Raw genomic sequence first — 14668 nt, forward strand, 5'->3', positions numbered from 1 at the left:
TAATGAATCTAACATAGGCTAATGTAGACATAAAATGAGCTTTATAATATTGCTTTTTGGAGAAAGGATTTCACAAAGGTATAAGTACCAAAGGTGAGAGTCACAGTGTTAGTATTTTGGCTAGAACCGAGCACCAGAATAGAAAATCTCAGGCTGGACTCAGGTCAAGGAGAGCTACTCAAATTGTTGAAAAGCAAATGCCCAGTACACTAGTCACACATAAACCCTCTCAATTCAGCCCTGCCCAAGTATGTTCTGTGATATACCATCTGCTAGCAAAGATCAGTCTCTTTTTCTTCCTTCAACGTCTTTCTCAAGATAATTCTCTCGTGTGGTTGCTCTTTTGCAATCTCTACTGATCACAATGCTAGGCTGGAAAAGTCCAGGTTATTTTATGTTATACATTCTTTCATGTATCTTCTCTAATCCTCTGTGCCAGACAGAACTATTTAGGATACCAGGCCATTTTTCTAAGAGCTTCTGTTAGCTTAATTGAGATCCACCTTAGTTCCCTAGTTTTCTGATTAATCTTCAGATATGACATTCCAGTCAAAGCCCTGTCTAATAATGAGTATTTCTTATTTCTGAATCAATGCAACAAGCATTATTGAAATTATGCAAATAATCCTCCCACAAAATAAGAATATTTCCAAATATTTTCCAATTCCAGAGGGATCAGGAAGGAAGAAAAGTTGGTTTCCATTTAAAGAAACAAACAAGAAATAATATTTTAACATATTGCTAAACCTATTGACAACTGAAAAGAAAGTAAACTGTTTAAACTGGGAAAACAAAGCATAGTAAAAGAATAGTCAGTAATGTTTTACTCAAAAGTCATAAAATTCTATTTTACCAGTTCAGTCTTATGTTCAAACTCCCTTCTGTTGAATATGCAGTGTTGCTGTGGTCCAATCTTTCCATTTAAATCCTGGAAGTTAACATTCTACGTTGTTATTGATATTTCCTGTCCCTAGCATTAAATTGGTCATTTTCTTGGTTGCCTTTTGTTCTTATTTCTGTATGTATCTTTAGTTTCACTGGTCAAGCACTCCTTTCAGAATTTCTTGAAGAGTGGGTCTACTACTGGCAAATTCATACTTCACATTTTGAATTAAGTATGCCTTCCTTAGCTGGAAGTTTCATGAGCCTCTTCACAGTTTTTCATAACATATTCTTCACAGTTTTTCACAACACTGAATTTGTCCTTACATACAATGGAAGTTTTATCTGTCTCCTCCCTAGACAATAAGCATAAAAAGGTTGGACACACTGGCATAGTGTCTAGCATGGAATATGAGCTCCAGAAATATTTGCAGCTGGCAAAGACTCTAAAATGCTATGTAAGGCACTATGGCAGAGAGAAAAGCAAAGTGAGATAGGCAAGTAATAAAAAAGCACATTTTGTGTGGGTGCTCACTAAAAGGCTCTATGTCAAATTTGAAGCAGGCCTTCAAAGATGAGTATGTGTGCTGAATGTGGGACTTCCTAGACACACGTTGAGAAGGGAAATAAATAGAATGCACTAGTAGAAACATGAATGATCAGGGCTACCATGTCCATTAGACTTAGCAGACCCAGTACCCAGAGCCCAAGTTACTGTAGAGATGCATAGCCTGTTTTAAATGTTAATTTCTTTCTCTCTCTCTTTCTTTCTTTCTTTCTTTCTTTCTTTCTTTCTTTCTTTCTTTCTTTCTTTCTTTCTTTCTTTCTTCCTTTCTCTTTCTTTCTTTCTTTCTTTTTCTTTCTTTCTTTCTTCTTTTTCTTTCTTTCTTAGAGAGACAAAGAGATAGAAAGCGAGAAATCACCCCCCCCCAGGGGGAATGGCCATGCCACAAGCCCTTCTCCTCCATTCTCTTCTCAAGATCTTGGGCATGCATGCACACATGCCCGGCATGAGTTTAAGCCATCGGGTCTGGTACATGAACCGTGGCCAACTACATGGGCAGTCAGCGACATAGCCATTATGCTAACTGCTGGCCCCTAAATGTTAATTTCTTAATAATAAGAAAAAATATATAAGAATGAATGTATAAGAATGAATCCAACATATGCTAATGTAGACATAAAATGAGCTTTATAATATTGCTTTTTGGAGAAAGGATTTCACAAAGGTATAAGTACCAAAGGTGAGAGTCACAGTGTTAGTATTTTGGCTAGAACCGAGCACCAGAATAGAAAATCTCAGGCTGGACTCAGGTCAAGGAGAGCCCAGATGATAGGCTGAAGAGGTTCTTCAATTTTGGCTTTGATGTTCAGAGCCTGTTTATGTCAACCTCTTGCTTCTAAAAGACTTTAGAAAGAGAATTTTTGCAGGAATAGGACTGGATGGCTTTTGAATAGGGTGATCAGTTAGGAGCTTTTTGCATTGACTCACATGAGCATTAAAGAGATTACAGAATAAAGAAATGGATATTATTAAAATGATTAAAATTCAGGTAGTTACACATACATTTTGAATCATATACAGAAGATCTTTGTCTTCCCAATAGAAAACCCCCAAAGTCATAGTGATCTATTTGTAATTTCTATGATTAGAGGAGAGGAGGTTCTAGGAGAGGAGGAACATGGTACATCTTATTTCCATATTCTATCAATCTTTCTGTTGTAACAGTCAAGAAAAGAAAGTTAGATCTTGTGAAAATGTTAAAACTATCATAACCAGAACTAGGTCCCTGATCAAGCCATCCCAATTGTCAAAGCCTGAATATGTGACAAATACTTTCCAATTGTTTGACTGTTGGATTATTCTGCAAAGCAAAACCAAAGTAACAATAGATACATGAATTACAACTTAATTAAATGTTCATTTAAAATGTTATTAATTATTCTAAATGGGGAGATCTCTGTCTATGGTATATAACTAACTGAATGTACATGTATAATCGTAACTCATGTATTTATACATAGCAGTCATTGACATACAGAGAAAGCTACAATTATATAAAAGCACGTGATATGCACTGAGTGCATTGGTATTGTATGTAAATGTGTTAGCTTTCTCACTGAGTAATTTGTGCACCTAATATGTGCCAACTCTTGTGTTAGAAATACAAAGTGAGCACAACCAATATGGCATAATTCAGGTACTAGGAAAGCACCTAACCTAACAGGAAGATTAAAGCAAGAACACACTAAGGCAAGGTGATGTTTGCATCAAGTCTTGAAAAAGAAAATGTTAGCCGGGTAGAGTATAGCCAGAGAGCATAAGCCTTTGTTAAAGGCACAGGGATTACACTTGTATTTAAAAGACGTTGTTAACTTAGTGTATCTATGGAGTGTGATGATCATATGCAAGGTGATGTTTGCATCAAGTCTTGAAAAAGAAAATGTTAGCCGGGTAGAGTATAGCCAGAGAGCATAAGCCTTTGTTAAAGGCACAGGGATTACACTTGTATTTAAAAGACGTTGTTAACTTAGCATCAGTGTATCTATGGAGTGTGATCATATTTTAAAAAAATCAATGAAGTGGGGTGGCTCCATAGCCCAGTGGTTAAGGAAGTCAGATGGCACATGGGCTGCCACCGCAGTTTGAATCCTGGCCCCAGAGGCTTGGGAAACATGATGAGCACATGTACGCGAGTGTTCTAAATCCCAGCAGGATGGAGAAAGGGAGGAAAAGGGATTGTGGCATGACCACGTCCCATTGGGGGTGCTTTCTTCCTCTCTCTGTCTTTCTCTCTGGTGAGTATACACACCTTCTGACGATTAAAGGAAAGCATAAAGGTTATGAATTCCTTGATGCTAAAAAGAGAAAACATTCACTGTGTGGTATTGACGATTAAATTAGCTGCTTTTCTGGAGATTAGAGATTGTCTACCTTGGTGGCAGAGGAACAGACTAAACGAATCTCTTAGAAGCTTCCAAAACTCCAATTCTTTGATTTATTCACTTGAAAAGTATGAAGAATAATCACAGTGTTAAAACTCCTGAGGATATATTTAGTATTCTATAAGAGACACTAATGCTGTTTACCATAAAAAATTCATTATTCTATAAGATTATATGAAAACTGAAAGGTGTCAAAACATAACCATTCAACTGGTAGTTTTCAGAGGTGCCCATAATTTTATTAACAATAGTACTGAAAGAAATTCGGGGTAGAGTTTTCGAAACTGAGTCTCATTGGCCACTTGACAGCAGCTGAATTATTCCAGCATTTTGTGTTGCAACAGTTCTGTAGCTATATTCAAAATGTTGGGTTCAAGGTAGGAAATGAGTCTAAGTCGATGTTACTCTTGAGGTTAAAGGTCTGTTTCTTTCAATCAGTTCAAACTGACAGGCCTCCTGCCATCACCTCCTCCTTAGCCAAGCAGACGGGCCCTGGCCCTCAGTGTGAAAACATCTGTTGAATGAATTTATTGACTGGATCTTGTTTTTTCTCTCCCTTTCTCTATTTTTTTTCCCCTTTTTCCTTCACACCGTTTATTATGTCTCTGACCTGATGAACTTAATTTGTTGACATGTCACTCTCAGTGTCTCCCTCAATCCTCGTCTCACGTTTCTTTCTACTGTGCTCTTTTCCCGGCAGCCGCCCTGCCTGGAGGCCCAGCACCCACGTGCACTCTCGGTGCGCCAAACGCAGCTGGCTGCGGTTGGCGTGGATGGATTGCAGAAACATCGTCTTCTCTCCAGAACTCATTCTTCTCCTGCTGCCTCCATTTTACCTCACCCAGCAATGGACCGCCCCTTCCAGCCTGGCTGTGTAACTGGTAGGAATCCCTGAAGACTCTCCCTAATAGGCAGGCTAAATGCGCTGTTCTTGTAGGATTAACCGATTTAAATGCTCGGAATAACTCCTATACTAGAACGCCCCCTTTTACCCAAATTTTATGAGGTTATATTGGCCATAAGACAAATAGCACATCTGATAAATCTAGGGCTTAGTATTAATAGCCTCATAAATCGTTATCATTCAAGGGCCTGGAAAGTACATCAACAGGTGCATGGTCCCTTTTGGAAATAAAAATCCCTACCACATTCTTTAGCAGTATTCCTCAGTCTCTTACCTTCTAGTAGCCTGGCCACTAGGGAATTTATGATTCTTGGCTTCCCCATTTGACTTTAAAGCTTGCCCCTTCCCCAATTTATTTCCTTATTATTTTGCTCCATTGATTTCTTCTGATATCTCATGCAAATGACTCAATAGTACCAAGGCAATAGTACCAAGGCAAACCTTGCTTGATTCTATGTATGCCAGTTTCATTTCCATTTATTATAGTATTCTAGCTGGGTTTTTATTTTGTTTTGTTTTGTTTTATTTTTTTTTTTTCCCTATCACCTGCCAGAAAGAAGGGGTGGGCTATGGGGACTGGAGGGGAGAAGGAAAAAGCACACCCTCACTAGGACATGGTCATGACAAAATCCTTTCTCCCTCACTAGGACATGGTCATGACAAAATCCTTGCTCTTTCATCGTGTTGGGATTTGGGGCACACACACTCTGCGTGTGTTTCAAACCACCAGGGCTGGGATTTGAACCATGATCACACATGTGGATCCAGCTCCCTTACCCACTAGGCCATGAGGACAAACATCTGGCTGGGTTTTTAACCACCCTCTTCCTTTGCATGTAGCAGTATTGCGTATTTCAGAACCTGACTACAGTGGCAAACAAGCCAACCAATTCCAAGGCCAGAAGTTCAAGTCTAAAACACATGCCAAAAAAGTGAAAAAAAAAAAAATTAAAAAAAGGAGCAGTGCTCTTCACAAAGGAACTGTACTGTAAACACATGTGTGGATCATTACTCCTTTTGACTCCATTTTAGTTCAAATGCTCTCAAACTGTAGCTTATCAAATGAAAGATATTGTAGCCCAAGGAGACTCATGACTTAGATGTAGTAAGAGGGAAATTCCTATCTACCTTCCCCAAAGGCTCTCACAGGTTATCTGATTTATTTTTGAATCAATTTTGAGTACCCAGAGCTTGTTTTGGTGACTTCTATGACTTCATGTGATCCTTTGTGCTTGAAAAGTTAAAATACCTTTTTTTGATCCATGTACTCAAGCCTTGATATCTTTTATTTAAAAAATCAATGCATAAAATGTTCAAATGATTGAACTTTGATAGGCATCTTTAATAAGTATGTACAGGAGCTACTTTTTATAATGCGTTATACCACAAGACAACATTCCGTACTAGGATCTAGAGGCTGGATATATTTCTTTCACCACACAGACCACTACCTCTGATCCCTCTGTTTCCTGGAGCATAGCAAACATGCCTGATATCCCAGACAGCTGAGGGTCGCAGAAGCCTTTTGGATCAACCACACCTGGTGCATGTGCATTCAGAGAGTTTTTGCTCAAAACCAGATACATGATATAGGAGACTACTTTTGGCATGTAGCAATAGCAATAACCTTTAAGAATTACTTTTCAATCCTTTCTCCTGAAAGTGTCTTTCATTCTGATGTAACATTTCAAAGAACACTCAACAGCAACCATCCTATCGTAATGCCATTTCTATTGACTAATTTCCTTAATTAAAAAGTGGGTTTAGTTTCATGTTGATGCTACTGTGTATGTATACTGCTGTTAATTGTTGTAATCCTGTAGAGTTTCTTTCTTTGTTAAGAGGGGTGGTTCTTTCCTGACATGCTTTTCTCTACTTTTCATATTCCTTTGACAGGAATGAAGCATGTTCTCTAAATATTAGAAAGATTTTGCCAGTTTGAGGAAACAGTATTGCGAAATATTCAGGGTTTATAGGTCTTAGAAAGATCCAGGTGAAAGGGCGGAATGGTAATCTAATAACATAAATATCGTTTGAACTTGATCACTGAAACTGAAGACTGGGCCGTTTCAGATAATTAGTTTCTTTTCTCTTTATGTCAGCCTTTTCATATTTATCAAAGCAAATATTCCAAAAATAAATAAGGAAATGAACTTAACGTTGTTTACATATTTAATGGTTTGATGAGACAGTTTCTTGCCCAAATACTAGATTATATCAATTTATATAGTTTTTCTTTCTTTCTTTTTTTTTTTTTTTTTTTTTTTAGGGTTTTGCCATACAGCATGCACCAGAGAGAGGCAAAGAGAAGGAATGTGAGAAATCACCCTCCCCCCCCCCGGGGGGATGGCCATACTGCAGTCCTGTCTCCATTTTCACACATGCATGGCATGATTTTCAAGCCACTAGGTCCAAGATCCTAAGTGTGGTCAGCCATGTGGGAGTCTAGTGCCTTAACCACTGTGCCACCTGCTGGTTCATCAATTTATAATTTTTAAAATACAGGATTTTGCATTTAACAGGCATTCAATAAAATTGAGTTGAATCAGCATATTGATTACATAGTAAACACGTGAATTCATTAGTTCAAATTTGAATACACTGATATTGAAAGCTACTTAGTAATTACAGAATGACTTGCTGATTTGTAAGGTGTATGTATCTGAGTAGGAAAAAAAACTGTTTATTGGCTTACTAGAACAAAAAAAAGTTGCAGTATCACACTTAAATTCTTATAAGAAAAAGGTGCAATAATTTTTAAAAAATTCTTGCAGTGTTTATAATTTATATCCACTAAAATCTACTCCACTGACATTGGGATTAAAAATACTTATTTGAGGGACCAGCAGTTAGTGTAATGGCTATATTGCTGGACTCCCACCACAATTTGAGTCCTGGACCTGGTGGTTTAAACTCACGCCGGGCATGTGTGCTTGCGTGTTCAAGATCCCAAGAGGAGAATGGAGGAGAAGGGATTGCGACATGGCCATCCTCCCTGGGGGGTGATTTCACACTTTCTGTCTCTCAGTCTCTCTCTGTTTTTCTGGTGAGTGCATGCGCCCTATAGCAAAAACCTTTCCCCCCCAAAAATTATTTGATTGATTAATTTAGTGCTATTAAGAAAAGAAATTCACCATCTTCCCTCTGCTTCTCCACATGTTTCTCCAGCTTTTATCCAGGCTTGTGTTTTCTCTGTAACCTTATAATCCAAATTCTCAAAACTCACGTTAATGTTTCTAATCTTTTTTTAAATAATTATTTATTTAATTTTATTTATCATTATTATTATTTTAAAATTTGACACAGGTACTCACCAGAGAGAGAGAGACAGAGAAAGTAAGAAAGCAAAAAAGCAAGCCACCTGGTCTGGAACTCGGACCACAGTAGGCCATGTGGGATTCTAGTGCCTTAACCACCATGCCACCTGCTGGCCTTAGTGTTTCTGTAATTTTGATTTTAGATTTGATTTTAACCCTTAAGGTTTCATTTCTAACATGTTTGAAAATATAGATTTTCAAGCATTTAACTCCATTCTTTTGACTTTTTAGTGTCTGTTTTCTTATTTCTTAAAAATAGTTTGACAGAGAGTTCATGAGTTCACAGAGAGAGACAAAGAGACAGGGAGAGGTAGAAGGCACCCTCCAATGAAGTACAGGCACACCTCAATCCTTTCTTCTCCAATTCTTCATTCTCTGCATGCACATACACATGCCTGGTGCATTGTTCAAGCCTCCAAGGCTCAGATTTGAACCACAATTGGCCATAAGGGATCCTACTTCCTTAACCGCCAGGCTGTGGCACCAGCCCTTATTCCTGTTTCTTATAGATATATTAAAATATTCAAAAATGGCATTCAAGTATGTTCTTTGGGAGAAAAAATAAAAACCTCATACACCTACTAGCTGTTCAACTAAAAAGCAAGGAAAGAAGAAACAAATGCATTCTAAATGTAGGTGGTATGCCTAAGCCGTTCTGTAAGAGCTCTTGTTTTTGTTACAACTGAAAAGTTATTTAAAACAAGACTCACGTAATTTTCAAGAGACATTGTTCAAGTGTACATGACCCGTGGATCCACAGGACCCCTCAGCAGCCAGCTCCATTAGGCACATATATCCCTTATTGTAAAGAGTAAAACAATGCTCGAAGGGTAAACGTTGAGTTTAGTCAGTTAGTGAAAGATGAAGTCTCTAGTTCATTTCCAGTGTGGATTTGAATGGACCCCCAGATAGAGGCTAAGATATGGCCAGTAGCTAATGGTGCTGGAAAGAAATGGATGAGGAGATCTCCAGGGTGGACAAGAGGAGCATGAGTTCCTGCCGCTCTAATGATGATGAAGAGTGTGTGTTCCAGAGCCAGGTTGCCATATTCTCAAATGGGTCAATTGTTATACTAAACTAATATTGGATAATACTCAGTTTAAGAGGTATTTTATCATTCTATTTAAAGATAAGGCATGATGGGACCAGCAATTAGCATAATGGCTGTGTCGCTTAACTCCCATGTAGTAGACCACAGTTCGAGTCCTGGACCCAGTGGCTTAAACTCATGCTAGGCACGTGTGTGCGCGTGCCCAAGGTCCCAAGAGGAGAATGGAGGAGAAGGGCATGACCCGTGGATCCACAGGACCCCTCAGCAGCCAGCTCCATTAGGCACATATATCCCTTATTGTAAAGAGTAAAACAATGCTCGAAGGGTAAACGTTGAGTTTAGTCAGTTAGTGAAAGATGAAGTCTCTAGTTCATTTCCAGTGTGGATTTGAATGGACCCCCAGATAGAGGCTAAGATATGGCCAGTAGCTAATGGTGCTGGAAAGAAATGGATGAGGAGATCTCCAGGGTGGACAAGAGGAGCATGAGTTCCTGCCGCTCTAATGATGATGAAGAGTGTGTGTTCCAGAGCCAGGTTGCCATATTCTCAAATGGGTCAATTGTTATACTAAACTAATATTGGATAATACTCAGTTTAAGAGGTATTTTATCATTCTATTTAAAGATAAGGCATGATGGGACCAGCAATTAGCATAATGGCTGTGTCGCTTAACTCCCATGTAGTAGACCACAGTTCGAGTCCTGGACCCAGTGGCTTAAACTCATGCTAGGCACGTGTGTGCGCGTGCCCAAGGTCCCAAGAGGAGAATGGAGGAGAAGGGATTGCGGCGTGGCCATCCCCCCTGGGGATGTTGGTCTTTTTTCTGTTCATTTATTTATTTAATGAAAGATGTTTTCCCAAGTAGAGGCTGATTCCAGCTGATATTTCATTTTCAGTTACCAATATTATTTTTGCTTCGGAAAGCCTTCTTTGGATGCTAAATCCAAGTTGAATCTATTTATAGTCCTTTATAGCAGAGGAATTTTTCTCAAAAATGATCATTATTATTTAACTTAAGAATAGTATTCCAATGGCCTATGTATGAGGGGAGAGAATGTGTTCTGTTCTCTCTAATCCTGGCAGTTAGATACATGCCTAACACATGGAGGATGCTCAAAATGTGTGTTAATTGTAGAATAAACACACAAATGAATAATGAAATGAAATGAGAGGCAGAAGTCATGAATTGCACAAAATTATACAATAAGATCATTAGCACATTAAGTGAAATTTGAGGAATTGTTTATATTTTTGTTAATTGAAAACTTGATACGTAATTATTGAAGGCAGTTTTAGAAATCTAGAAAACAATGAAGAATCACTCATTTTTCTTTAACTGAGAAGTAACCATAATTGCATTATGGTTATCCTTATTTTTAGTAGTTTTTTTCATCTTCCTGTGAGCCTCTCTTTAACAGAATAAGGACATGTTACCTGCGGATTTGTGTAAATATCTGTAATTATGTGTTTATGTGGGTGTGTGTATAAATGTGTGGGTGCATGTGTTTGTGTGCATGTATGTTTGTGTGTGTATTTAAGACCTTTCAGAGTAACTTCTATTGCTACTTACATCAAAATGGAGAGACTAGGTTCCTTTTGATAGGTAGTATTTTAAAGAATTATTTATTTAATTAAAAAATGTATTATTATTATTATTATTATTATTTAATTTGACCAGAGGATGGAGAGAGAGAGGGAGAGAGAGAGTAAGAAAGCAAATCACTGGGTCGAGGACTCGAAGAGGGAGAGAGAGAGTAAGAAAGCAAATCACTAGGTCGAGGACTCGAACACAGTCAGCCATGTGGGAGTCCAGCATCTTAACCATCATACCACCTACTGGTCCCTGATCACTTATTTTTAAAATTGCTGTTCTCAAAGATATGTGCTTGAAAGTTTTCCTAAATATCTCCTCCAAGACTTGCCTTTCTAGTTCTCATTGAAGGTGATGAACTAGCTACCTGTTGGCCCAGCTGCAGTGGTACAGTTATAACACATCACGCTGCCATGTTGGAGCAGCAGGAAAGACTCATATCCTCAGACGCAGACTGATGGGGATACTTTTTTTTTTTAATCTGAAAAGTCTGGAAATGCTGTCAACTGCAAGAGGTTTAACAAGGGGTTTAACACTAGAGAGAGAATTCTGAGAACTTAAATGTTTTCCTTTGTGAGCAGCCTAGATTTTTTTTCTCCCCCTCCCAGAGCCTCATTGTGTGTTTTTTTAGCATGTGAATTATAAAAACAGTTTTATGATAAATGCTTGCAGTTACATAAATTGAGCAAGTGTCTCTTTGTACTTATAGAAAACTTCAATTATTCCTTTCATTTCATTAGTCTGATTTCCAACTCAGGAGAAACTACATTATGTTCGATTATTTTTTTCTTTGGACTTTCATCTCATTGTGCACATCCCTTGAGTTTTTGACATTTGTATCTGGTTTCTGAAATATAAATACCATTCTCTATTGTTTTTCGTCTATGTCTCTGGTGTATGTTTTTAATTTCTCCATATCTACTTTTCTTTACTCATTCCACTGGTTTTTAAATTTAGTTTTATCTCTCCCTTTAGCTTTTGGCTCCTATTTTATATGGCCAGTCTCTTTTAATATTTAAGGATGCCAATACCTTTTCTATAATTTTATTTGGGTTTCTAGAATAAATCCTGCTCTCTGAGGTAAGTACATGAAAGATATTTCCTTTATCATTTCTGTAGTATATTCTCCTAGGCTTTTTTCTTTTCTTATTTTTATGCTTACTCATTTTTGAATGTAGGAAAAATTTTCCAGATATTTTGCCAATAAATGTCTAGTGAATTGTGCTTGGCTTTACTTTTTGCCAACTTACATGCTCATAGAATCTCCTTCTGGCTTTGTAGTTAGATGGCAATGCTTGATCTAATTCCGAGACTCCAGCAGACTTCAGTATGGCGTTAGTTGGAAGGCCTATGATGGGAATTTCTTCTAGCTACTTCCTTTCAGGTTGAGTCTTAACAAAACTGTCGGTCTAAGAAAATGCTACTTGTTTAGTGAAGCAATTTACTAATTTTTAAAAATCACTTTTAGATGTTAGATCATTTGCTTGTGAGACACATCGAGTTTCTTACATAATTAAAAAATCCACTGTTTGGTATTTTTATTTATATCTTCCTGTTAAAAGATATTATAGCAGGGCCAGCAGGTGGCATGGTAGAAAGGGTGCTGAACTCCCACATGGCTGACTGCGGTTCAAGTCCTGGACTTGTTAGCTTCCTTTCTCACTTTCTCTTTCTTTCTCTGGTCAATTTTTTTTTCTTTTTGGAGAAATTTTTGCTACAGGGTGCATGTGCTCGCGAGAAAGATAGAGAGAGACAGAGAGACAGAAAATGAGAAATTACCCCCATGGGAGGATGGCCACGCCACAATCCTTTCTCCTCCATTCTCCACTTGGGATTCTGGGCACACCTCCACATCCACCTGGCATGCGTTTAAGCCATTGGGTCTGGGACTTGAACCATGGTTGACTACATGGGAGCTGAGTGACATAGCCATTATGCCAACTGCTGGTCCCTCTCTGGTCAATTTTAAAAATAATCATAAATAAAATTAAATAACTATTTTTTAAAAGAAAATATTATAGAAAATTTTATAGACGGTAAAATGTAAAGAATATGGTAGGAATTTAAAAAATGAGACAAGTAAGCCTTATATGTAAATTAGTGTTACAAGTAGAAAGAGTAATAACAGCAGTATTGAGTATGACTTGGAAATTGTTAGAAATAATCTTTGACTTGGGACCTGCAGTTAGTGTGATGGCTGTCACTGGACTCCCATGTAGTTGACCACGGTTTAATTCCTGGACTCGGTGGCTTAAACTCATGCCAGGCTCGTGTGTGTGCGTGCCCAAGATCCCAAGAAGAGAATGGAGGAGAAGGGATTGTGGCATGGCCATCTCCCAGGGGGTGATTTCTTGCTTTCTGTCTCTCCGTCTTTCTTTGTCTTTCTAATGAGTGCATGTGCCCTATAGCAAAACCTCTCAAAAAAAAAAAAAAAAAAAAAAGAAGAAGAAATGATCTTAGATTCAAAATAGTCCCTTCTATCAATTTATCAGTTTATGTAGTTCTACCACTATTGAGTCATTCTTTCTTTTAAAATCATTTTTATTTTTAAGATATTTTCTTTTTTAAAGGTTCATGAACTTGCTGAGAGAGAGAGAGAGAGAGACAGAGAGAGAGAGAAAGAAAGTAAGAAATCATCCCCTGGGGGATGACCATGTCACAGTCCCTTCTCCTTCATTCTCTTCATGGGATTTTGGGCATGTATAAGCACTCAGCATGATTTTCAAGCCTCTGGGTCTGGGACTTGAACTGTGCTTGACCAGGTAGTAGTCCAGTAACTTAACCACTACTCTACCTTCTGGGCCTCAAGAGACTTTCTTTGACCTTCTTTCTTCATATTTTTTTTCCTTCTTACCAGAGTTTGTTTTTGGTTTGTTTGTTTAAACATGCCATATAACCATATTTGTACATATATGGCTTTTACTACGAGATCACAAATTAAATGGAATAAAGTGAAGCTGTTGGGACTTAGAACATAGCTAGCATTTCCTAACAGTCTACTGACTGTGTCTTTCAGGAGAAATGTTATATACATTTGTTCTATGCCATAATGGTTGATACTCTAGTCCCTTAGCCCCTGGTAAGAATTGCTTAGCAATATGTTAGGAAGGTGAGAAACATAAGGCAGTGTCAGAAATGCAGTATACAGTTGAATGTTAGTAGCTAGGAACCAAGACTGATTATAAACCTAATGACATGAAATGGATAGTATGGCTGAAAAATTGTTTACCTGTAATGATTGAAAAACAGGAGAGACCAGCAGTTGGCGTAATGGCTATGTCACTGGACTCCCATGTAGTTGACAATGGTTCAAGTCCTGGACCTGGTGGCTTAAACTCATGCCAGGCACGTGGGTATGAGTGCCCAAGATCCTGAGAAGAGAATGGAGGAGAAGGGATTGTGGTGTGGCCATCCCCCCCAGTGGGAGGGAGGGTGATTTCTCGCTTTCTGTCCCTCAGTCTCTCTCTTTCTGGCGAGCGCATGTGCCCTATGGCAAAAACCTCTCCAAAAAAGAAAAACAGGAAAGATACTATATTACCAGTTTCAAATGCATTATTTCACTAAAACAAACCAAAACTTAAAGCCATACACATCATGAAGTCCAAGCTTGGCTAAAAAATTTAGAAAAGTTTTTCAAGAGGCTCTTTGCTCCTTTCTATTTCTTTTCATAAGAAAACATACTACTAGGGTTTAAAATACAGATAAAGATTTTGCTTCTTTGTATATTTTTTCATATCCCAAGTTTAACTCCTATTCTATTGATCAGGAGAAAGATTAATAATCAACTGGCTTATGTTGCAAAGGGTAATCAGTGGGGCAATAAGGGCCAAATAAAAATAAGAGTCTATGGGACCAGCAGTTAGCGTAATGGCTATGTTGCTGGACTCCCACATAGTCGACCGTGGTTCGCATCCCGGACCAGGTGGCTTAAAACTCATGCCGGGTGCGTGTGTGTGCGTGCCCAAGATCCCAAGAGG

General features: G+C 38.2%; 1 protein-coding gene across 1 annotated transcript in view; it reads left to right on the top strand.

Annotated features, from left to right (window-relative positions):
• The window catches only part of HDAC9 (histone deacetylase 9), an 865518-nt gene that overhangs the window by 530701 nt on the left and 320149 nt on the right, over nt 1-14668 (top strand). The window contains exon 13 of the mRNA XM_027774184.1: nt 4529-4709. Coding sequence (XP_027629985.1) covers nt 4529-4709 — 181 coding nt within the window. The remainder of the gene's footprint in view (nt 1-4528; nt 4710-14668) is intronic.

Source organism: Tupaia chinensis, unplaced genomic scaffold (genome assembly GCF_000334495.1).
Source record: "Tupaia chinensis unplaced genomic scaffold, TupChi_1.0 Scaffold000410_1, whole genome shotgun sequence".
Classification (NCBI taxonomy): Eukaryota; Metazoa; Chordata; class Mammalia; order Scandentia; family Tupaiidae; genus Tupaia; species Tupaia belangeri.